The following is a 24934-nucleotide window of genomic DNA, read 5'->3' as shown; positions in this document are numbered from 1 at the left end:
CGCTCCGCTCCGCATCGCGCCGCCCCGCACCGCGTCTCCAAGCTCCCCCTTCTCCTCTGCCGTCCCAGGCGAGACGTGGGTCCCAGGCAGCCCGAGGCGCTGCGGCCTCCCATCAGGCAACGCCGCGGGCAGCTATGGGGGAAGCAGGAGGGGTCTTTCCATGGGCGGGGGCGCAGTGGGGAGGAGGGGCGGCGGGAGAAGGGCGCTGCGGGCGCATAGCGACTGGAACGGCTGCGGCGCGAGCCCGCAGGTGAGACCCGGCGCGCGGCCCGACTCGCGCCTCGCTCTGACGGGACGCTCCGCTAGCGGGACCCGGCGCCGACGGGCAGCTCCGTGGGAAGCCGGGCGCCGTGGCGGGGATCGTGGGGGGCTGGTTACGGGAGGGGCTGGTCGGGGGGGGCGAGGGGCTGGTTACGGGAGGGGCTGGTCGGGGGGGGCGAGGGGCTGGTTACGGGAGGGGCTGGTCGGGGGCTGGTTACGGGAGGGGCTGGTCGGGGGGGGCGAGGGGCTGGTTACGGGAGGGGCTGGTTGGGGGGGGCGAGGGGCTGGTTACGGGAGGGGCTGGTCGGGGGGGCGAGGGGCTGGTCGGGGGGGCGAGGGGCTGGTTACGGGAGGGGCTGGTCGGGGGGGCGAGGGGCTGGTTACGGGAGGGGCTGGTCGGGGGGGGCGAGGGGCTGGTTACGGGAGGGGCTGGTCGGGGGGGTGAGGGGCTGGTTACGGGAGGGGCTGGTCGGGGGGGTGAGGGGCTGGTTACGGGAGGGGCTGGTCGGGGGGGTGAGGGGCTGGTTACGGGAGGGGCTGGTCGGGGGGGTGAGGGGCTGGTCGGGGGGGGCGAGGGGCTGGTTACGGGAGGGGCTGGTCGGGGGGGCGAGGGGCTGGTTACGGGAGGGGCTGGTTACGGGAGGGGCTGGTCGGGGGGCGAGGGGCTGGTTACGGGAGGGGCTGGTCGGGGGGCGAGGGGCTGGTTACGGGAGGGGCTGGTCGGGGGGGGCGAGGGGCTGGTTACGGGAGGGGCTGGTCGGGGGGGCGAGGGGCTGGTTACGGGAGGGGCTGGTCGGGGGGGGCGAGGGGCTGGTTACGGGAGGGGCTGGTCGGGGGGGCGAGGGCCTTGCGGAAGGAGGCGGTGGGCCTGGCTACAAGCGGTTGTGGGGGGGCAGGTTGCGGGGCCGAAACCAGCTCGAGAGCTGCGCTCCCTTGCTGGGAGCTGCGAGCACAGGCTGAGCAGTGAGGGCGGCCTGTGCTCCTGGCTGGGGGTTGACGCGCTGGTGGGTTGCAGGGAGTGGAGCTCAGGGGCACTGATCCCAGCTTGTCCTGCTGGGCCCACATAGTTACAGTTATAGAAAGCAGCTCAGGAGGGCGGCTGGTCAAGAGCTGTTCGTGACTGACTAGGGAGAAGGTGGGCTTGAGCAAAGGCTGGGTGTTAAGGATGTACAAACCCGCAGCAAGTTTAATCCGATGTGGGGTGGTGGCGGGGTGTGTGTGTGTGAATGAATTTTAAAATGCACATGTGTTCAGGTCTCCTTGTAACATACTGTACAGCCTTGATCCTAGAAGAGAAAAGGTTATTATTTACTGGTGTTATGTCACACCTGAGGCTTCACAGTTAGGCACCGCAGAAGTATACCACAGAGCATCTCTCCCTCTGTAGCAGCTGACCTGGAGAGATCTTCTTTATCTCCGTTTCCTGTGGCTTCATGTGAATTGGCTAGCTTTGCCTATCCTGACACCTCTGAACAAACTAATTGCTGTCTTTCCTTTCCTTTGCTGATTTAGATTTCAAAATGACTTCCATGTTGAGCTGTGTTATCAAAAGCCTCCCTGCTACCTCCACATGGGCTTACAGATTTCGTAAGTGTTTTTTCTATTGCAAAAAATTAAGTTGATGCCATGTAAAAGGCTACTGCTATTTAGTTGTTTTTTTAAAAATGGGTTAAAAGTAGATTTGTGGTGTCATCTGTACCCAAGTGTCTTTGGCACTTCGATTTTTTACAATCACTTTTCCTCTTTGTAAAGTATTCCCTCCCCTTCCCCCAGTGCTGTGGAAAAACTCACAAATTAGTTATACACCATGTACCCAACATTTTTATCAAAATGTACAGTTACCATAAGGTACTTGTCAAAAAATTCTTACTACTGTATTGTAACACATTTTTAATTATTACAGGTAACTTTTGTCAGTAATTGTTCTGTCACTGTCTTTTGTTTTTCAGCTGTAAGAGCCTTCAGTTGCTCACCTCTGTCACAAGCTGCAGGTAAAGTGAACTCAATAAAAACTTCAATGTTAAAAGATTTAATTTTCAAGGTGCTTCCCCATCCCTATCCCAGGCAGATACAGAAACATAGTGTAATCTTCCCTGTTTTTTATCGTATTTAATTAAAGGTGTGCACATAGAAATATGTTGCCAAAAATACCTTTCCAGTACCTCATATCTGGTCTGTGAGGAGACAAGTTTGCGATGTGTCTGATTTTTTTTTTTTCTTTTACCAAAACGTATTTCACAAAGCAAATTTGCTCATCTTACACTGTTTTATTGAAATGAGTCCAATCTTTATGTGGTAAGGTTGCTTTATGAAGAATTGTTCCTTAATACTCCTTTTTAAATTTAAAAAGTGCCAACCCTTCATACTGTAGAACTTCTTTATATTCAGTCTGGATGTAAATTCCTTTATCCTTCTCATTGTTTAGCTGTAAGATATGGCTCCTGAGTCCTAACCTAACAAATGTCAAAGTTTGAAATAGTCTTAAATCTTAATACCTAGCACATGATATATTTCTAATACGTCTATTGAAAACATATGGAGTACAGATCCTACTGAGTGCCGGTGGCAGGCAGCTGTAAAACTGCATGATGCATCTGGATATCTGATACCTTCTAATGTTCAGTAGAGTTTATTTCTCTGGCAATGTCCATATCCCATTGATATGCAATATGCAACAGGTGAATGAAGAAGAGCTCAAAGGGCACAATTCAGAGGAGATAGACAGTTAAGATTTGGCCCATTTCGTAAAACCGATGACCAATGGAAGTATATTTGGATTTTAAAACAAAACTTTTTCTTTAGTTTTTTGCAACTCAGCCATTGCAGCATTTGAAACCTCACAGCAAAACTTACATAATTAGTTTTCCTCATCTAACCACAGAGAAATTCAGAAAGTGAGAGCCAGATCTTCCCTTGGGTGTGGGAATAGACCAAGCTTGTCTGGCTCCAGTACTGGAAGCTGAGATGGTGTTTGTGCAGTCAGTGGCACAGACACTAAGGATCCTGCTCTGTTGTTAGTGGCCGCTGCACAAAAGCATCCAAAAAGACTAATCACAGCTCAGAAGGAAGACGTGAACTAGAGCTCAGAGCCCAGTAGCTGAGTGTGTGTCCTATCTGGAGGATCCACACAAAGAGAGGTTAAACTGGAATGGCCTAGGCTTGATAATTATAACTAGGTCCTCCTGCCTACAAAGAGATGACCCGGGGCCTGAAAAGGCTTGTTGTATTAAGTGTAAGGTCCAACTGGTAAGGAGCTTAGGCATTAATGTGGATGTATGTAATTAGATACTAAACCTGGGCTGCTGGGTTTCGTAAGTGCCACTTCATTTAGCTGCTTTAATCCTCCCCGAACCACTTTGGGCCTAGTGGCTCCTACCTGGAAAGTGCTCCTGCTTGCCCTTATCTTTGCTCAAATAACCACTTATATAGCGCAAGTCCTAAGCAGAATCTTTGTACTTGCACCTTTCACTTGCTCAAGCTGTCATACTTAGCTGGATGTAAGCAGCTTTTACATCCCTTGGCCCTTTACAGTCTTCTCAATGCAGCCACTTTGTCTCTTAACTAACCAGGAGACTCCTAGGATTGCACTAGAAATTTGACCTATTGAGTCTTTTTATTTATTTTATTTTTCTGAGACCAAGTCCAGAATGCCTGCTGGCTGCGATCAGTCAGATGTTGCTGCATCGCAATATATGACTTTTTCTTACACTAAGGGATGGGAGGTGCAGGGTGAATTTGGTGTTCAAGTAGGTCTCTTTCTGTTTTAATTACTGTGATCTGGCATTTCAGAAGCACTTGTCAGAATATCCAAGTGCTAACTGGGTATGGAGTCGGGACCTGAATGTCTTAGACCACTTTACAGATGAAGAATCTGAGATATGGGGAAGTTAAGTGACTTGCCCTAGGTCAGCCTGCTTGCCATGTGGGGAGGCAAGAATTCAATCCACGCTTCCTAGTTGCTTGGTGTGAGACTTTAATCACCAAAGAACATTTACCCAAACTTCCTGGTAATATTTAAATTGTAAAAAGAGTCTTGCTGCAGACTTGCTCAGATTCTGATCAGTAGCTGTTTAAATATTCTTTTCAAACAGTCCAGCCTAAGAGTAAGAAAACTTTAGCCAAAAGCGGTGTGAAGAATATTGTGGTGGTGGATGGGGTCCGCATTCCATTTTTGCAGTCTGGCACTTCGTGAGTATGAAAGCAAACCACACCTCTTTGCTTTGGTGTATTGTGTTGAATCATTTGGGTAGAATGGGAATGGAAATGGAAAACATTAGGTGCGGTATATTGGTACCTCTCTAACTGCATTCTGTGCCTGGTGCTTGCTTGCTCACTGTTCCTATATGTGTAGTTACTCTTACCATAAAGGAAAGAGTAATGAATGTAATACCTGCAAGGCATTTAACAACTTGTTTTCTGATCTTTACCAAGTTCATACACTTGGTGGTTTGTTTTGGTCCCCTCCTCTTTATATTGTGTTTTAATCTTGGTGAGATCACCGGGTTCTGTTATACACATACACATGAAATTACATATGAGCACCGCTATGGACAAGTTTGAAGGGTTGGGCTTTCCATAGTTATTTGATTTTTCTCCAGGAGATAGGGTACATATCATGCGACTCCAGTGTTCCATGACAGGAGTTAGCGCTGCCCAAAAGACTGCAGTTAACCGAGGCTGTGGCTGCAGCCATGCTGTACCTTATGTTCAGCAGTGGTGAACAAAAGGAAAGTGGCTTAGTCAGTGTGACAGGTGGGTGTGGGTAAGAGAGGAATTATTCTGATGAGAACACAGGATGAATTACTAAAGAAGAAAACCTTGAGTATATTGGGATGTGTACGGGCTGGTTTGGGACATATGTCCCGTGTACATAGATCTGCTGGGCTGCATGCTACTTCCTGTTTTCACATGCTGTTCATGTGTCTGCATTGGTGATGGAAAACAGCGTTCAAGGCCAGGCATAGTCCACCAGCAGCAGCAGGAGTGAATAGCCTTCGAACCACATCGGGTGGTTTTGTTAGAAATCAGTTGCTTAATGCCATTATACATTCATAGCTGAATCAGGACCATTACTAATATGTCCCTAGGGTAGATGAGGGGCAGAGTTTAGTTTTTCACTGCTGCTGTGTCTTATTTCAGGGTTTTCCATAATACGGTAGTTATACATTGATTTTCTTTTTGTTTTTGTTTGCATATGGACATACTAGTCTCCACAAAATAAGGCTGTGAAATGGCCATTTTGAAGTCAAGTGGTTCTGGGATTGCTCATGAGATGTCATGTCCTGTCTGTTCTATTAATATATGCGCTGAATGATATCTCTCTTGACTTCCAGATACGCAGACCTGATGCCCCATGACTTGGCCAGAGCGTCACTGCAGTGAGTAAACAAGAACTGTGTGAAAGAGCAGCTCGGAAAACCAGGCAGCACAGGGGTTTTGTTATGGAGGTGTTTAGTCCAGTGCTGGGAGTGCATTCCCTGGTGTGTCTTGCAGCTTCTGTGACCAAGGACAAGTTGTGTCACCTTTCTGCCTGAGGTTACCTACACGCAAAATGGTGATGTGATTGAGTGCTTGTGAAGGATTTTGAGAGCCTTGGATGGAAAGCACTGCCCAAGAGCATATCAAGGGCATATTGTGTCAGCCTTCTAGCCAGCTATGCTTTTAGCGATCCACTCCTGAATGTGCTTGGCAACGAATAATACAAAAAAAAAATCTGTGAGCAAATGGGGCAGGGAAGGAGACCCCGGGAAAGCTACCTTAGTACAGTATGTGTTTTTCTTCTCTTGCTTCATCCTTCTTCTGTGTGATGCCCTCTCCAGCCTGCGGTCTGACAGTCGTGTGGGAAGGGAGAGTCCCTAAGAGAGATCTGAACAGGAAAAGAGATGGGGTCCTGGCACATGAGGCTGCGGAGGTCGTTCTGTGCTTATCTCTGCAGGCAGCATGGAAGGTGTGAAGGCAGGAGCTGGGTTGGGCGAGGAGTTAATCAAAGCTGGCATTTGTGATGGGCCGTGGGGACATCAGAGGTGTTGAGGTCAGAGCTGAAGGCTGGATTGGAGTCATGCAAAGCCTTGGTTCTGAGGTTAATGCAGTGGGTGAGGGGGAGCCGGAGGAGGGATTCAAGAGGCGTCAGTCTGATGGGCACCGTTTGCATGCTGCCATTTGTATTCATTGATTGCGTGCTACTGCCACTGCCAGGTGGTGTACACTGGCTTCTAGGATTTGGTCAAACCATTAATAAGCTGCCACAGAGCCCTCTGCCTGCATCATGTTTTGTTTTACCTTTTCCTTGGTGGTTCGAGGGAGTTAGAATTCAAACGTTGTTTTATTTTAGATTTATCTGGATCCCAGCAGTGGGGCACGGAGGTGTATGGGCTTGTTTGTGTGGCCATCTGGGAGATGTGTGTGGTATCTGCTATGGACGTATGAAAATGTTCTGCTGTCTTCCGTACAAGCCGTAGGCATTCAAACATGGAGGGGTAGGCTGGCTTGACATCTGGCTTCCCTGTCTCTCCTCTGTTTTGGCTCAGGACTGCCCCAAGCTGAGGCAGAGAGGCAGTAACCACTTGTGCATTGGAGCAGAGGTGGAGTTTCCCTTTTTTCTCTTAGAGAGTCTGCGCCCACTGGATCGCAGCTCTTCTTGTGGGCAGCTATGGATGCAGCCTTCTCTGTGAATTAAGGACGCATGCTCACTGTCTCTGTTTTGCAGGCTAGCTTTTGAAACTGGGCTCTTGGGGACGTTGGCAAAGTTACCGCTCTATTCATTGGTGCAGATTTTCTTGTTTGACTTCCTCTCACAGGGGGCTGTTGCACCGGACCAGCGTCCCGAAGGAAGTTGTTGATTACATTGTGTTTGGCACAGTTATCCAGGAGGTGAAAACAAGCAATGTGGCTAGAGAGGTGGGTTAAATGAAGCAGGTATTTGGTAAAGCTTGTTTAAACAGCTAAGCTGAGAGAACTAATCTTTCCAAAAGACTCAGTTCCTCACTGTTCCTTGTGGTTTGGGAAAGCAAGTCATTCGTGCTCTGCTGTGCAGCAATTAAAGGGCATTCCCATCCCGTTAAAATCATAAATCTGCCCTGTGTCATTTGAGTTGAAATATGAGCACCGTGAAAAAAGTAAAACAAAGGGGGGCTCCTTTGCCGCCTTTCTTGGTGGCAGATTGAAAGAGAGAAGGGACTGCACTCTTTCCCATGTGTCTCGTATTATAGAAATCTCTAATTGTAAAGGCAGCTCAGTAACTCCGTTGGTGTGCTACTTAGCAGCCAGAGACATGCCCTCTGAAAGCACCCAACCTAAAAGATGTTACATAATTTCTGCTAAATGCACGTGTTATTATCAGTACTTTTCCAATTCGGTCAGCAGCTTATTTTTGTATGTCCAAGTGTTGTCTTTGGCTCCTGTCAGTCAGCTGAGACTGTGGTTTAATTGTAACTTCCAAAGAAGGTTTGAACTTTAAACTAGTTGGCCCAGTGTCAGTTAAGGTGTCGCCCTATGGCAACATGTATTCCAGAGTGCTGCTCTTTTGTGAGTCTGTGAAAGCTCCCATTACACATCTTCATGCCAGGAAAACTTGGTCTGTGGCAAACATCTAATTTTCAGTTATAGGCATATTAAGCCTGTAGTCTGCTGCAGTGTATTCAACTTTTCCAGCAAAATTACATTCGTTTTCTTAACTAGAGGATCGAGTGAAACAAAAGTCTGCGAAGTTTTCAGAAATACCATGCAGTGTTGCACAAGAGGAGTTTGTCTGTTTCTTAGGGTCTGCCAGTGGCTGCCTGCGTAGTTTAATAAAAGGCTTTGTGAGGTTTGCAGCAGGACAGCTCTCTGCTTACACCAGAAGGAAGGGCCCTACCAAATTCACAGTCCAATCTGGTCAATTTTCCAGCCAGGGCGTTTGAAATAGGTCAGTTTCACAGTTTCAGGTGTCTGCATCTGAAATTTCACAGTGTTGCAACCATGATGGTCCTGACCTAAAATGGGGTTGGGGAGGTAGCAAAGTTGTAGCGGGGGTCCCAAGATTACCATTCTGCAGTGCAAGGAGGTTCCCAGTGGTAGAAACAAGTAGGTTCCCCTTCATGTTGCTGGGCGCACCCTAGCCAGGGGCTCCTAATTGCTAGTTCATGCCAGGGACAGATTAAGGCAGGCACCTCTATCCACTCTGCCCCCACACCAGGACAAATGGTTGCCCCAACCTCAGGGAAGAAGCTCTTATCACAGGATTGCACAGAAAAATGCATTGGGAACCACATGCAAGTGAGAAGTGGAAAAAACAAAAGACCTTCACCAACGGCGGTGGCGGCAGCCATGAGGATGTGGTCCCCCAACTGACAAGGAGAAAAATCCCCATGCACCTCACTACACTCAGGACTCAGCTGGAGGTGCAGGAGCTAGGTGGGGATGAGAGGTCAGGATGGGAGGTAGGGTGCAGAGTGGGGGCTGGACAGGAGAGAAGGTGCATGGGTGGGGGGCTAAGGCTGGCATTCCAGCCTCACTGCCTTTCTCCCCCTCCTCCTGTGTGGCTGGAGTGTGAGCACCAGCACACGCCCTGCCATGTGGGAGTGGCTGGGGGGAGCCCCAGTACTCGCAGGCTGTAGTTTCCCCACCCCTGCCTGAGCAGGTCACCCCAAGCCCTGGCATGATCTGCAGGTGAAGAGTCCCCAAGCCTGGGTACCCTGAGGCTGCAGCCCAGACTCTGGACTGCCCTGAGCTGCCATTGGAGTATCAGGGCAGTGGAAGCCCTAAGCTCACGCTGTCCTGGGTGGAGCAGCTGTGGAATGCAAACCCTGAGCCTGGATGGAGCAGAACAGGGGTGACAGGGACTGGAAGCCAGGAAGCAGCTGTCACAAGCACATGCCCCAGCCCCGGGAGGAGGTGCTGGATTACGAAGCCCACAGCTCAGCACTTGGGGCTGGGGGTCCGGAGCCTATGATACACTGGTTGGGTTTCCCTGGCGTGAGGAGGGTGGAACAGAAGCCGCAAGGCTGCACTGCCTGGTGCTGCAGCAGGAGCCCCGGAGGTGGGAATGAGAAGAAAGCCTGGAGCCCAGCTCCTGGGCTGCTGCAGCATGGAAATGAGGGTGCACTGCCTTTGTCTGATCTCCCCACCAAGAGAACAACAAGAAGACTTGTGGCATCTTATAGACTAACAGATATTTTGGAGCATAAGCTTTCGTGGGCAAAGACCCGCTTCGTCAGATGCATTGGCTACCTGCATCTGATGAAGCGGGTCTTTGCTTCATCAGAGACTGCTACCTCTCTGATACCTGCCACCAAGAGAGGGGCTGCAGGAGAAGAACAACCTCTCCTTCCCCAGCGTTGCCAGAATAGCAGCTGGGAGTTCTTGGCTCCCCGTAGCAGGGGAGATGGGTCCTACTCCTAGTGACTGCCTGTGGAACGACTTGCTCCGCTGTGTAGGTAGAAACTTCACACATTTATGTATTTGTTCGATGACCTCTCAAGGTTCCTTCCAGTCCTAGCATTCTATGATTCATACTTAAAAGTCGGCAAAGATGTCTGGCATTTAATGGTTCAAGACACAAGTACTGCGAGGTAGAGCTGGTAGCAGGTTTTAATCATGATCTCATGTTGCCTATAGGCTGCCTTGGGAGCTGGCTTCTCTGACAAAACTCCAGCCCACACAGTCACTATGGCTTGCATCTCTTCGAACCAAGCTATTACCACAGGTATGTTGGCTGAAGGAACAGGTGGTAGGTTAGAAGATGGCATTAGGGGCCTCTCCATGTCCCCTGTCCTACCTTAATCAACATGTGTCTGGAGGAGGTTTAGGTGGGGGTGGAGGTCCCACTGAACCACTGGTTCAGTCAAATTCAGCAGATTTTTTTGCAGTACGTGTTCCAGACCTTGAGGCGCTCTTGGTCCTTAGCTTCATTCAGGAGCAGTCTCCCCTCAGATTTGGAATTGCTCAGAAAAACTGTAAGGGAAAGACTTGAACGTGACAAAATTGTAGCCTTTTATGGTAACATCACCCTCAGTAAAGTCCAAACCAAGCAAAAATGGAAGATCCGGGTTTCTGTCCCCCAGATCGTTTGAGGGATATTGTTGCCCTGATTCCTCGCATGAAAATAGGGGGATGTAGAACCAAAATTACAGAGGACTGGAGATTTCAACTTAGAATGTTGCTAATTTTGTCAAAACCAGGAAAACTCACAAACTTATTGAAATGAAACATTTCAATAGACCTGAAACAAAGGTTTTTGGAGTTTCATTTTATGAGAAAATTTGAATTTTTGGCATTCTGTCCGATATTAGGACACCTTTTTGAAAACAAATCTCTACTTTTCACTGAATGGAAAATCTGTTTGCTGACCAACTGTATAAATAAGCACAATGTTCTCGTTAAGAACATTAGAGAGGTTCTGTTGGTTGCCTCCTAAGAAATCCTTGATTCATAACTTCAGCAAGTGAAAGTACTTCAGCCTTTTTAAAGATGCCCACTCTTACTTCTCATCCTCTCCGTTGCTTCCTGTAGGAGTTGGTCTGATTGCATCTGGCCAGTGTGATGTGGTGGTGGCTGGTGGCGTGGAGTTAATGTCGGATGTTCCCATTCGTCACAGCAGGAAGATGAGGAAGACTATGCTCTCCCTTAACAAGGCCAAGACCTTGGGCCAGAGGCTGGCGTTGGTTGCTAAAATCCGCCCTGATTACTTTGCCCCAGAGGTAAATCTCTTTTCTGTCCCTCAGTAGGCATCTAAGGTTCTCAAACTGTTCTCCTTTGTGTAGCTCACCATTTGATAGCTGCTTATAAAATTGCACACAGCTTAAGGAAAGGAATTTAATTTTGCTCTTATGGAGAGTTCCACATGGTGATGGTTAACTGGAAGTGCAGACTATGGTTCTTCTGCATCATGCTGCCTGTGTAGGTTTAGACTGGGATTTTAGTGAAATAGCCTGTTTCCTAGAATGCTTGCTTTCGTGGGTCTCTCATCATCCGGCCAGCACTTGATGAGCTTCGACCATTTCAACTTCAGAATATCTCTTTTCCCAGGTCTCTGGACTTGTAGCATAGGGGATTTACTGAAGACATTACAGTCTATAAAGTGTATATTTACCCTACGAGCCTACATACTCTGCAATTCATCTTAACTCCCTGAAGCGCTTAGATCCAAGAGTTTGTGAGACAAAATGAATTAATTTTCAAATTAGTAGTCGCAGAGAGGTAGCCATGTTAATGTATATCTTGACCAAAAAAAAGTAGTCCTGTAGTACTTTAAATACTAACAAAATCATTTATTAGGTGATGAGCTTTCATGGGACAAACCCATTTCTTCACATCTGGAAAACTCTGATAAATGTAAACTGACAAAGAATTTAACAAAGAGAAATGAAATGAAAGTGAAATGAAAACTGAATCGGCTACATAGGACAGAAAGGGGGTGGTGAGGGGGAAGCAAATTACTTACTGCAAGTGTCTATTGGGTAGATTGCCTGAAATCACTATGAATATCAAAGATGGGGAAACTGTCCTTGTGATGCCTAAGGTAATTTATTATCTTAATTGAGTAATACTACTATTGCTTCACCCTTGTACTCCGGATGGAGCACAGGTCATCTACAAGTCTCCTCCACTTCACTCTGTCTTGGGACAAAACTTCTAGCTGGCTTCAGGAGTGCCCCAGTTGTTGTCCTTCAGTCTCAGTAGATCTTCTCCACATTGTCCGACGTCTTCTGCTTTTGTGCTTTCCTTGCAGGTTGCGTGTGAGAGCTTGATGGTCTGTGCTGGATGACGGTTTTCTGAGCGTATGGCCAACTTTCTTCTCTTGATTTCAGTGTCAATTGGTTCTTGTCCTGCTCTGTTCCTAAGCTCGTGTGACAAAATCTTGCCATTTAATGTGAAGGATGCACCTCAGGCTTCTGTTGGTGAATGCCTGTAGCTTGTGATTTGAAGACTTTCTAGTACTCCAGGTCTCACATCCGTACAAGAGCACACTCGTCACATTCGTGTTGAAGATCCGCAGTTTCCTCTTTGCAGATATTATTTGTGAACTCCATATGGGATGGAAGTCTTGAATGCAGCTCTTGCTTTCCCTATCCTGGCACTGATATCCTTATCTGTTCCTCCATCTCTGCCCATAATACTCCCCAAGTACATGAACTGCTCCACATCTTCCAGGTCATCCCCTCTCAGTGTGATGGTGATGGGGTGGTTCATCCTCATTATCTTGATCTTTCCCTTATTAATGCTCAGTCCAGTCACTGAGGCAGTTTTGTCTAGTGTTGTGAGCTTTTCTTCCATGCTTTCATGTTGGTGTTAAAGGAGGACAACATCAGCCAAATCAGCGTGTTCTAGCTTTTTGAAAAGTGTCTAGTGAATACCTCATTGATGGCCATCTGTCCTATTCATAATCCTGTCCATTGTGATCAAGAACAGAGAAAGTGACAATAGGCACCCTTGTTGCACTCCTCAGCGTACGCTGAAGGATTCTGTCAAAATGCCATTGTGAACAACTTGGTGTGTTGAGGGGTTGTACGTTGAACTAATTAAGTTAGTAATTTTGGATGGGACGCCATGGTGTTGCAGCAGTTTCAACATAGTGTCTCTACCACCACTGTCAAAGGCTTTCTCAAAGTCTGTGAAGGTTACCTATAGGGCGAGTTCCACTGAGCTGTTCTGTGACCACTCTGAGCATTGCTATTTGGTCAGTACAAGATCTCCTGCTTCTGAAGCCGGCCTGTTCTTCCCTGAGCTGGCTGTCAATTTGTCTTTATTCTCCCCAAGAGAATCCTACGGAAGTCCTTTCCTGGAACAGACAGTAATGTGATGCCCCCCACTTCTTGCATTCCTTCAGGTTGCCTTTCTCTGGGAGCTTGATAAGGTAGCCATGTTTCCAGTCTTGTGAGATCTCTTCAGTGTCCTAAATCTTCCCAAATAAACTATACATCATGTTGACTGATGTCTCCCTACCTGCCTTGATTGCTTCTGCGGGGATGTTGTCTGCACCAGGTGTTTTTCCACTTTCCAGCTGGGCAATGGCTTTTCTGATTCCTTTTTTTGTAGGTCTGCTGTGGTATATTTGCAGGTGGTAACTCTGGAGGTTCCATGTGGGTAGCTCTTCAAAGTGTTCCCTCCATCTATGGAGCTGCTCGCTTGGGTTTGTTAGCACACGCCCCTCCTTATCCTGCTGTGGCTGATCCACTGTATGCCATGACCCAGCTAGCTTCTGTGTGATGTTATAGAGCCTTCCCCGTTTCTCTGTCCTGCAGCTTATTGTGCACAGTTTTCCACAGAGTTCTTCTTATCTCGTTTTACAGCTGTTCTAACTTCTTTGTTGGCTTCTGAGTACAGTCTCTGAGCTTCTACCTTGGCTGCTCTTGTTTTGTCGTTGTTGACCGCTGCTTTTCTGTCCTTTTGTTCCTTCACTTTTTCTCAGCACTTCTGCTGTGATCCATTCTTTGTGACGCCTTGTCCTCTTTCCCAATGCGTTGTCTCAGGTTTCTTTCCAGGCTGTTTTGGCGTCTTCCCAAATTTGTTACACAGTCGCATCTCTCAGGTAATAAACACTGATGAATAATGGAGGAAAATTAAAATAAAAACTGAAAATGAAGAGCCCTAATAAGAACACATCCAGCAGTGTGGGGGTTTTGGCTCGTGCGTGTGGATGAAATTCTCAGGACCGTCAAGGACTAAATCCTGAATAAGGGGTGACTTAAATGTGGCCCACGGCATAGCACGCTACTTCCTGTGGAGGTGTGGACCTTGGAGGCAGCAAGCCCCTGCATGCATTGCTCCAAGCAGCCTGCCTCACTTTGCTTTGGGACCCATTGTCTCTTGGTCTGCAACTTCATATTAAATTACGAAGACAACTGCTAACTGCCTTATCGTATGCAGCTTGGGAGTCGTCCTCAAGCCCCTGCCAAGTGGCCAGGCTGGCTGTGACTCTAAAGTTGGAGCATTCCTGCGTTGTCATCTGTGGTTCAGAAGTGGGGATTCCTCTCATTCATTTGCTCTGAGTGGCTCTTAGGATGTGCATTGTTTGTATAAAGCCAATCATTGCTCTATGTCATAAAGGGGGGGACTTGTAGGGTGTAGGTGTATGAAACAAAACTAACTATTGAAGTACAATGGTGTAGTATGGTTTGATGCCATAAATACCATCATTGGAACAGCTGGTATTTCTGTTTGCTTACCTTGTGCTTCCTTCTTTAGCTCCCAGCTGTAGCGGAGTTTTCCACCAGTGAGGTGATGGGACACTCAGCAGACCGGCTGGCTGCTGCCTTTGCTATCTCCCGTGTAGAACAAGACGAGTATGCCCTGCGTTCCCACGCACTGGCCAGGAAGGCCCAGGATGAGGGGCTGCTCAGTGACGTGGTAGCCTTCAAAGTGCCAGGTAAAAGCTCTGTTCACTGCTAACACAAAATGGAAAAGGGGAAGTGACTCAGGCTAGACACCTGTCTGGCTCAGCAGCATCCTCTTTCATTTACAGCCTGTTTCTGCACTAGGAAGTAGTGATTGAGGCATGTGTCCTTGCTGCGTCTGTGATGTACTCCATATCCCTGCTTTCTGGATGATTTATTGCCTGAGTGCTGGGCCGATCGGGAGCTCACAGGTGGGGCTCTCTGTATCAAACACTTATCCAGCAGCAGCGTATCCCATCAGGAAGTGTGTGCTTGTAAAGAACAGTAAGTCCAGTTTAGAAACAAGCCTAGTAAAAGTGCCGGTGTGGTGAGCACAGCTGGCATGTGCTCCTTAGAGAGCTTGTTTCAGAAAATTAGTGATGTGACAGCATCACAATGTTCTCGATATTCATTACTGTTCCCTTAACACTAGACTATTCTGGTAAGAAATCAAATCAAATGGGGACAACTCCCTCCTATTCCTGCGCTCCTTTTTCCATGGAAAATAAAACTCTTTGTTCTTGAGTTCTGAGCTGCAAACTGATATGAGGCCCGCTTCCTTTTGAGACCAACGCTCTCTCTTAACAGGCAAAGATACAGTTCTTAGAGATAATGGAGTCCGTCCTTCCTCAATGGAGCAGATGGCGAAACTGAAAGCTGCTTTTATTAAACCCTATGGGACTGTGACAGCTGCCAACTCCTCCTTCCTGGTGAGCTCCACTCCCATCCGTGTGTATCACAATATGTGAGAGTGATCCATTTTTCCGTCTGCTGCACGTACCTAGACCCCCTACTGTAATATTAACACGACTGACTTTGGTGGCTTTTCCACAATGTCACCTGCTTTACATTGCAGAATGACACTTGCATTGTCTCATTTCAACTTGGCAAACAAAAGGTTCATTATATACTTGGGGCTGCTTTACCTGCTGGCTGCATTATACCTGCCCTCCGAGAGGACAGGAAAAGGTTTCCCATGATACCAGTAGAAGTTACTTTGAATGAAGGTGGGTGCCTCCCTGTCCTTCTGCCTTAGTAGGTCTCCCCAGTGCATAAGGTACACATCGTGTCCCCAGGTGCAGCACAGAGGAGATGGTCTCGTTTTTAGATTGCGATGGGCCTGAGGGCCAGATGTAATTCATCAGGGTTAGCTCCTGGCAGGTGGCCAGATGGACACCTTATTTCATCGACAGGCATGTCTGCTTGCAGCTCCTGTTGGCCCAGATTTGCCATTCCCGGCCTATGGGGGCTGAGGGAAGCAGTGCAGACCAGGCCATCTGGTGCCGCGCGATCGGCCCATGGGTCACTTGTTGCCATCCTCAGTAGGTCCTATTTACACTTGGCAATAAGTGCTTCTTTCTTTGTGCTTTAAAGGAACACTGGAGCTTCATACAGCAGGAGTATTTTCTGCCTGGGGTTCCTGGGAGCTTGCTGAGGTACCCTAGTCCTGTAGGACTGAGTCTGCTGCAAAGTACTGAGGAAGAAGGGACCCAGCTCCCAGCAGAGCTGGAGATTAACTGTATTGTCCTCGTACAACATCATCAAATCAGTGCATCAAGGACACTGTGTTGTAAAACACAAGCATTTAGTTTTCTGTGTGTGAACCAATTGCCGTGCTGTGAAACAGACTGCGAAAGCTCTGTACCTGCAGGAATGGCTCCCTCACATGAAATTCACAGACCAGCCCAAAACGCCATGGCAAAAGAGCCACCTCTGTGCACACAGGTCCTGTCCCAGCAGCCTGACTGGTGTGGCCAGCCCTCCCATAGATGGTGTTCTCCGTCTGCCTCAACCAGTCCTGCATTGTTCCCTATGGTGTACGTTAGCTAGTTCTTTATGCCAAATGATGAGGCTTGTGCCAGTTTTCGTGGGACCTTGTCTGTTTCGCAGCCCAGGAGATAACAAGCGGAGAAGTGTGACTTGCAATGTAACTTTTGGGTGGATGGTTGCAGATCAGTTTGTGGAGCTGTGTAAGTGTTGATGCTCCCGTGTATTTTGTTTGTACTATGACTGTGTGTGCCCCAGTGATGGGCACCCTGTGCCAAAGCTTAAGGACCCAGCATGAGTGCACTCTGAGCAGTTGCTTGACTGAGTTTGTCTGGCCATTTCAGACAGACGGGGCTTCGGCAGTTCTGCTTATGTCTGAGGAGAAGGCTCTGGCCATGGGCTATAAACCAAAGGCCTACCTAAGGTAGGAGGAACCATTCCCTCTAGCCTCTGACACCTGCTTCGGTTTTCTGTTGTGGTACTAACGGCGCTTTTCTTGTGCAGGGATTTTGTGTACGTGTCCCAGGACCCAAAGGACCAGCTCCTCCTGGGGTAGGTGGTGGTGTCTGGCCAGCACGGTCAGGCACTTAGCTTTGCTGGCATTACTTCCTGGCGCTAAACGCTTCACTGGCTGTAGAATGGCTGAGCGTTCTGTTGGGAGTGTCACGGCGAGGCGGAGACCTGGGCCGTGCCCCAAAGAGCAGAGAGAGACCCCATGTAACAGGTGGAGGTGATGGGAAGAGGTGAGGTGGAGATTACAGCAACGGGTACTCGGGCATGTCCGTGTTGTGGGGTTACCTCCCATGGTTGTATGTGTGCCAGTGGTGATAGTAGGTGGCCTTTTCCACCTTACAGGTCAAAAGACAGACCTATACTTGGGCCGGAATAAATTGCCCGGGGCGGTTATGAAGTCTGCATCACAGGAGATTTTTAAGAGAAGGTTAGATGGAAGCCTACTGGGGATGGTCTAGATTGGAGGTTCTCAGTCTTGTTCCTTCTGAACCCTCACTCACCCCCTCCGCACGCCAAAACAACCCTAGGGCCCAGCTTGCCACAATAGCAGTTCCTCTGCATGTAAAAGCCAGGGCTGGCATTGAATAACGAGCAGGGCAGTTGCCCAGTACCCCATGTCATGGAGCACCCTGCAAAATAAGTTGCTCAGGCTTCTGCTGAAGACCTGGGTTCTGGGGCTGCAGACCCTTAGTTGAGAACCACTGGTCTTAATGGTACTTAGTCCTGCCATGAGAGCAGGAGGCCTGGGTAATAGGTGCTTTGGGCTGAGGTTGCTCTTGCTGTGTGAAGGCATGCCCGAGATGGGGCATGTCACATGAGCAAGTCCCCTGTCCATGTCCTCCTTAGGCAGTCAGCCATTGCCTATGTGCTGGTCTGGCCCTTCACAGCAAAGTTTCTCACATGTGGACTGACACCTATTAAGGCTCTTTGTCAGTCAAGTACTGATTCTGTGGACCAGTAACCATTTCACAATAGGTTGCCAAGCCTCCTGTTGGGATCTCCCAGAAATAAACATGAAATACAAGTACAGAGTCTATACTCATAGCCTCAAATACAAAAATGATCCACATTCATATGAGCAGTATAAACAGTCAGCAAATCAGCTGTCATTAGAGTGCCTGCTTGGCCCAAGAGTTGGTGCAAACAGAACAATGATTGCAACTGTGTTTTGCACGTTCAAATCAGAATCCAATAACGTCACAACTGGACCAGCTGAACTCTCAGGGTCCCATCCAGTCCTACAGTTCCATGAGTCTGAGTGCTGATGTTAACGCACATCTCAAGAAATGGCAAATTTCACAGAATGATAGAGCTGGAAGGGACTCAGGAGGTCATCTCATGCAAGCAGGATCAACCCCCACTAAGTCATCCCAGCCAGGACCTTGTCAAGCCGAATTTGCGTGTGATTAAAATCCCTCTAACTGGACTTGGTGTCTGGACTTCCCAGATATGCGCACGCGCATGCACATGCACACGAAGTCTGTTAACTTGAGAAATGGAGTGAAATGCTCGTCTCAGCCTGCCTACGGCATCTCTGTGTAGGGAGGTGATGACTTCTGGTTGTACACGCATTTAAACATGTGAGAGGCTGAAAGCTCCAGGAGCCCTTATTTGCATGTTAAACACAGCAGCTCAGTTTTGAGTGGGAGGTGGGATGTACTCGGGATCGTACTGAAGGAGTGGGGTGAGTCCAAGGAACACTGGCCTTAATGCCACTTGTTCTTTTCTGACCCTTCAGCCCAACGTATGGCACTCCCAAAGTGTTGGAGAGAGCGGGTCTCACCCTGGCTGACATTGACGTGTTTGAGTTTCATGAAGCTTTTGCTGTAAGTATCTGCACAAGAACACAGCAGGGGAAGCCAGGCACCAGTGGGTCTTGGGTTGCAGATTTGGCTTCTCCTGCCTAATAGCTACAGCAAAGATGATTCGTTTGGTTTCATGTCAGGTGTGCAAAAAGCCTGGTTGTTTCTCAGAACAAAAAAGCAGTCCAGTAGCACTTTAAAGACTAACAAAATAATTTATTAGGTGATCAGCTTTTGTGGGACAGACCCACTTCTTCAGCCCACAGCCAGACCAGAACAGTCTCAATATTTAACGCACAGAGAACCAAAAAAATGTTATCAGGGTTGACAAATCAGAACAATTGTTATCCAAGGTGGGCAAATCAGAAGAGCAGAGGGACGGCAGGAGGTGGAGAAGTCAAGTTAGCTAAAGCAAAGTACGTAAAAGAGTCCTTCTAATGGGCCAAGTAATTGCTGTCCCGGTTCAAACCACGTGTTAATATGTCAAATTTGAATATAGAAGAGAGTTCAGCATCTCTCTTTCCAAGCGGCTGTGAAAGTTCCTCTGCAGTAGAACACAGACTTTCAGGCCAGTAACAGAATGGCCCCGCTCCATTGAAGTGCTGGCTGACAGGTTTGTGATTTAGGAGTTTTTGATGCCTGTTTTGTGTCCATTTCGTTCTTCGTCAGTGTTTAAAGTCTGTTCTCTCTCAGGTTCTCCTGTCGGATGTAGGATTCACATCTGCACATGCGGAGGTTATACGCTAGCAGCACCACGGTGCTGAGGCTCTCTGTGCAGGCGCTGTGCTCCGTTAATCAAACAAACCAGTAGTTTTGTAGCACTTCAAAGACTAGCAAAATAATTTATTAAATTAAATCACTTAATCCGGCAACTTTTTTCTCAAAGGTGTCCTCTTCATGAACCAAGGCTCATGCAAAAGAAATTCCTTGAGCCCTTTGTACCTCCAGCTGCGTGATCCTTTTTAGTTACTGCCTTAGTGTGAGGAAAGGAAGACAGCCCTGACTTGTCAGTACTCCTGCATATACTCATATATTCTGAGTCAGCCTCTTTTCCTCTCCCTCCTAGGGGCAGATTTTGGCTAACCTGAAAGCTATGGGTTCAGATTGGTTTGCACAGAACTACATGGGCAGAAAGTCTAAGGTAAGGACGTAATCTAGAAGCGGTGTTTAAGGCCAGTGTTACTTTTGTAATTACTGTTCCCAGCTGTAGAAGCTGACCTGACCTGCCTGAGGATTGAGGCTCCTCTTGTGTTTATACAAGAGAGAAATTCTGTTTCCTAACAATCGTTAGTTTGGTTCAGTCCCTAGTTTGAGGCACTGTAGTTACTCTGCCATGGCCTCTGGCCCTTGAGCCCAGAGAAGGCAAAGACCCAGAGCTGGGCAGCCAGCGTTTCTCTGAGCAAACAATGGGTGAGATTAAAGCACTGTCCTCTACAAGCCAGCTGGCTCCAGTGGCATCATACAACCATAAAGCCTCGTACATTTGCTTATGTTACCATGAAACACATGTAAGCTGTATGGAGCCCACCAGCAGCAGGGACTAGCTGGCCTAGTAGGTCTCCTCAGTCCATAATCTCCGTGCTGTCTTGTGACCCTCTGAGCCCTTCCCGTGGCAGGTGCTTTCTGGGCAGGGTTAGCACACCTGTTCCGCTGGTTTGCTCTCGCAGGTCGGAGCCCCGCCACTGGAGAAGTTCAATACCTGGGGGGGCTCCCTGTCGCTGGGCCATCCTTTTGGTGCAACCGGCTGCCGCTTGGTAATGACTGCGGCTCACAGGCTGAAGAAGGAGGGAGGACAGTATGCTCTGGTTGCCGCCTGTGCTGCAGGAGGACAGGTAATGCTGCCTGTGGTTGCTGGCATTGGGTTCTGTGCAGAGAGGGCAGGCGTTCCTCTGGGTGTCAACAGTCATCTCCCATACTGGTGCAGCTCTGAGCTTTGCTGCCATCAGGTGGCCTAATACTATCCAGGCAGCTGTGCTAGGGAGCCAGCCAGCCCTGCCTGTGCAGCACTTCAGTGCTGTCCCTTGTTTGGTGGCCAGAGCTGTCTGTTGCTGTTAATATTGTAGGAAGGGTGGAAAGATTTCTCCCTCTACCCTTGCCTGCAGCTTGGGGGTCAGGGCGGGGGGCACTGTCTCAGGAAGCCAGAGGATCCTCCTGAAGTCTGGCTTGTTAGCTCCCATCCACCACATAAGGAACAAGCCCTCGGAGTGCAAAAGGCAGATCCCAGCTGCTCTTCAACGGCACTAGGCAATCTCGGTGTGGGCAGCACTCCAGTGGTACTGCACCAATGGGCCCTGTAAGCTGCGCATGTAGGCGTCCACTCAGGAGCGAGTCAAATGCCGTCCAGCTGATTAGCAGAGCACCCGTCACTGGGGTTTGTTTCTGCTGGTGGTGCACATTCATGAATGCCTCAGGGCACATACACACGTTCCACCCATGGATGGAAGAGGTTATAGGGAACGTTGAGTACAGTGACTCTGCGAAAGCTGTGTGACTGCTGCTAATCGCGTCCCCTGAAAAGAATGCGCTGCCTCCTCTAGCACTTGGGATCGGCACCACGGGGTCTGCAGCAATCTGCCACTGGGCTGACTCCTCCCATTTATCTGCCCCCTCCTGTTTCTCCAGCATGACTAGCCTCTGTTGGAAGCGCAGCTCTTGCCTAGCAGGTTTTCCTAGCCCATGCCTTCCAGACTACAGTAACTGCCTCACTTCTCGCTTTCAGGGCCATGCAATGATTGTGGAGCTTTACCCCCAGTAACAGGACAAGGACCTGCCATGTGGATTTTGACATACCCGGTTCCAGGCAATGCCATTTCAATCGCTAGCAATGCATCTGTGATCCTTCTTGGAAAGGATTTCTGGTGGCCTTTGTAAATACCCTCCTGTTACCTCGGTCAGTGATCTGGACCCAATTAACACTCTGTCCAATACACCGTCCAATAGTTAATGTGACTGTTGGACCTGCTCTTGGGTCCTGCAATTAACCAAAATGTAGAGAACTGCACAGTACTTAGTGTTCCTCCATCTCTTAGGTGGGCCTGTCTGGTTAGGGATGGGATGTATTAGGAGAGCTGGAAGCGGAGTTGGAGGAGCTAGTGTTCAGGAGCTGAGCTGCAGAGTCTGAACAGTACTGGGAAGTGACTAACTGCTTTATGCACTTGTCAGCCACAATAAACCAGAGAAGAGTTTGAAGATGGGACAGGGTTTTTTTTTTCCTTCCCTTGATTGTTCCCATTTGCCCTGACGATTTCAAGTGCTGCATACTCTGAACTGCTTGGAGGCGGCACACAGCGTTCTGGGCTCTTGAAAGCGGCAGCATGCAGTTTGCCACAGGATTCATGCTGTGCTCCAGAGTCTCAACGATAAGAAACAAAACTGTCCCTCTCCATCTTCCAAGCTCCCCCAGGGCAGCTTAGTTCCGTGCTTTCATACAGAATTCGGTGGTACAGAGAGTCATGAAGCGGGGGAAAAAAGCGTAAGAATTTGAACTTGGTGTCACTGTTTCTCAGTTACGTTGTCTGCTGTCAGCTGTGCTCTCCCACCAAGGTAAGGGAGGACTCCTCTCGCATCAGCCTGTTTCTAGGGTTAGAGAGACAAGCTTTTGAGTCCTCCAGAGTTCAACAGTCTTTCCACTGTGTGTTTTGCTGAGGCTGGGAGTATCTTCCCCTCACTGTGGGGCTTGAATGCCTCTTTCTGTCACAAACAGATGTTGGCCCACAAAGAGATTGCCTCACCTGCCTTGTGTGTTGAATATCCTGGGACCTACATGGCTACAGCTACCTCCATGCATCCCATCAGCCTGTGACTTCGGGCTTGTGTTTTTTCTGCCTTTATGTGCAAAATTCCCCAGCGGGTAAACAGAACAGCTTTTGCTAAAGCAAGTTTGAGTAAACTTAGCAACACTTGCGCTAGTTTCCTTGTGTAAAAGCAGCATGTGCTACTGCTCCGCCTTTGAATGGGGAATGTGTGGGATTGCTGGAGGCAGAACTGAGGCTGAGGGCAGCATTCCCACGTGGTTATTTAAAACGCCAGTCACACACTCCTGGTAGTTTTGGTCACCTTTTACTATAAAGACATGAATACGGCTCCTGTTCCCCAAGTCCAGGGCCAGCTGCCCAGAAACTGCCTCTAAAGAAGCGATGCTCCTGTGTGGGGGAGCAAAGGCTTATTCTGTACAACCGCTTCTAAATGTAGCGAGCGTCCCTTACATTCTCTGGCTGAATTAACTTCAAAACACGTTCACCTTCTGTCTCTCAAGAAAAGGAAGAACTGGAGCAGTAACCTGCCCTTCATGCTAATGGCTGGTAAATTTTCCAGCTTGGTAAAAGCAGCCTGCAGAGGCAGCTTCCCTTTGCGTGTGTATTGGGGGAAAGTTATACCAGAGTTACGGTGAGAGAATTAACATTGACAGAGTTCTTGTGCACTTCTCCAGCACTACATTTGCTTTTGTAACCTTGACCTCCAACTGGCTCCAGTCCACTCACCCAGTGTTGGTGGTTGCCTGCTCTGTCTTGTTGCCTTTCAGCCGTGGACCTCCAAGCACCTCGCCAATATTACTTGCATCTCTTTCCCCTGCCACGAGGGGACATGACAGCTGTTGTGCAGATGTGCACAACTCTTGGTTCTGATACTAGGCTGAATTGGGGGGCTGGAGGGGAGCGGAATGAGCTTTCTGAGCACTTGTGCCCTTACGGCTCGGTTGTGTGACGTACAGGGCTTGGAAAAGCCCACTGCAAGCTCTGCTTTGCAATCTGGGGGGAAGTCAGGGCCCTGCCCTGCTCTTCCTGGAGCGGGACGTCTCCGGGGCAGCTGGAGGTGGGGTTTCCATGCTGGTAGAGGCAGAGGCACTAGCTCTGAGTGAGCTGGAGAACTAACCAGAGCAGTGTGGCCCTAGCGACAGGCGCAAGCTTCTGGGACGCGTGCCTAGGCTCTTGGGCACATTTGCCCAACTCCAGGCAGCTGCTCTGCTGGGTTTAGTGCGGAGCTTGACCAGAGCATCCGTGTGTACGTCAGCCCCAGCAGGATCCAGGCTGAAAGGAGGGCAGGCCAGGAGATTCTGCAGTGCTGTTCCCCTCAGGCTGTATGGTCCCTTAGATCCACCCCTGGGTTCTCGCCTCCCTGCACCTGCCCCTGGGCTGGGGCTGGTGGGCAAGGGGAGAACTAGAACCCCAGGCCTAGAAAGGCCCCAGGGATCCTTGACTCCGCTCCCCTGCCGAGCTGCAGCCTGCCCTGTCGGCACCATCCCTGCCAGCTGGGCCGTGTGCTCCATTCGCTGCACAGATGCTCTGCAAGGGGTTTGAGCAAATTAACAGTCCTGGCCCCTCTGATGGAGTGGGGGGAGTGCAGGTGTGAGACTCGGGCTGGGTGTGCGTGAGACAAGCAGAGCAACTCCCAGTGGCTAAGGATGATCCGTGGACTATAACCTAGGCTGGCAGGTAAAACCTCTGCCCTGAACAAAGAAGAGGGAGGAGCCGAGCTGGGTTTGATTCTGGGGTGGCAGTTAGAAGCTGGAGGGGAGAGGGAGCTGGAAGGCAGCCAGCCTGGCGAGGGGAAGCTACACCCCAGAGGGGCCCCCCTCGGGCTCCTCTCCCCAGGACAGGTTGGAATGACTGTCTCTGACTGCTGTACTGACACTTCTGTGAGAAACTGGGCCTCTGTCTCTTAATAAACCTCCTGTTGTACCTGCTGAGTGAGAGTCACTCCTGCCTGCGGACGGGGTGCAGCGCATGGGGACCCCTGAACCCCATCACAGCCCCGCTTCCCTTCTCTGCTGTGCAGGACAGGCAGCTCCAGCCTGGCGCCAGCCCAGGAGGAGGAAGGTGGGGACGTGGCTGCTCTGGGAGCTCTTATCTCAGGCTGAGGGGGAAGCACACACTGCTGCAGTGGGTCTCAGCGGAGCGGGGCGAGGTGTGCGCCTCTGATCTTCCAGAAAAAGGTGGGGGGGCACTGCAGAGAAGTGCTCAGGCAGCTCCCAGTGCGGGCCCAGCCCACACCGACTCGCCCGCAGGGACCGCCGGCCGCTTTATTCGCTTGGGTTCGACTCCGAGCTTGCACTGCGCTCTGAGAGCCAACGGAGAGACCCTGCTGGCGCCTGTAGCGTTTGCACAGCAGAAAGCACCAGCCAGCCCCAAGCCAGGGCTCACTGGAGCCTGGAGCGTCCAGGCAAGCTGGCAGGGCTCTTGGCTAGAGGCTGGGAACGTGGGGGCTGAGCGTTAAGCCCGCTCCCTCCTGCTGATGGGCAAA

At 49.5% G+C, this 24934-nt stretch overlaps 1 protein-coding gene across 2 annotated transcripts; it reads left to right on the top strand.

Moving 5' to 3' along the window:
• The first annotated feature begins 172 nt into the window (after positions 1–172).
• On the top strand, positions 173–24377 carry HADHB (hydroxyacyl-CoA dehydrogenase trifunctional multienzyme complex subunit beta). Of its 2 annotated transcripts, none has more exons than XM_074991519.1 (16): positions 173–250; positions 1774–1848; positions 2211–2252; positions 4353–4449; positions 5595–5639; positions 7059–7158; positions 9856–9943; positions 10750–10937; positions 14425–14605; positions 15201–15322; positions 16724–16803; positions 16884–16931; positions 18631–18718; positions 19761–19835; positions 20362–20526; positions 21414–24377. In XM_074991519.1, exons 2-16 carry the CDS (start codon positions 1782–1784, stop codon positions 21447–21449), a joined length of 1422 nt encoding a protein of 473 aa, XP_074847620.1. In that variant the 5' UTR covers positions 173–250; positions 1774–1781; the 3' UTR covers positions 21450–24377. The 2 variants fall into 2 exon arrangements, with proteins under 2 accessions (XP_074847620.1, XP_074847621.1); XM_074991520.1 differs by lacking the exon at positions 173–250 and adding an exon at positions 1376–1396.
• Positions 24378–24934: the final 557 nt, after the last annotated feature.

This window comes from Carettochelys insculpta, chromosome 3 (assembly GCF_033958435.1).
Source record: "Carettochelys insculpta isolate YL-2023 chromosome 3, ASM3395843v1, whole genome shotgun sequence".
NCBI classification, from domain to species: Eukaryota; Metazoa; Chordata; order Testudines; family Carettochelyidae; genus Carettochelys; species Carettochelys insculpta.
Note: the sequence above shows the minus strand (reverse complement) of the source record. Positions and strands in the feature narration are given on the sequence as shown.

What these genes read in the sequence shown, in the direction of transcription:
- HADHB (XM_074991519.1), top strand. Translation starts at nt 1,782, where the DNA reads ATGACTTCCATGTTGAGCTGTGTTATCAAAAGCCTCCCTGCTACCTCC. An exon ending in TTTTTGCAGTCTGGCACTTC is followed by an intron (nt 4,450 to 5,594) that starts GTGAGTATGAAA and finishes CTTGACTTCCAG; the next exon opens with ATACGCAGACCTGATGCCCC. An exon ending in AAGGACCAGCTCCTCCTGGG is followed by an intron (nt 16,932 to 18,630) that starts GTAGGTGGTGGT and finishes CTGACCCTTCAG; the next exon opens with CCCAACGTATGGCACTCCCA.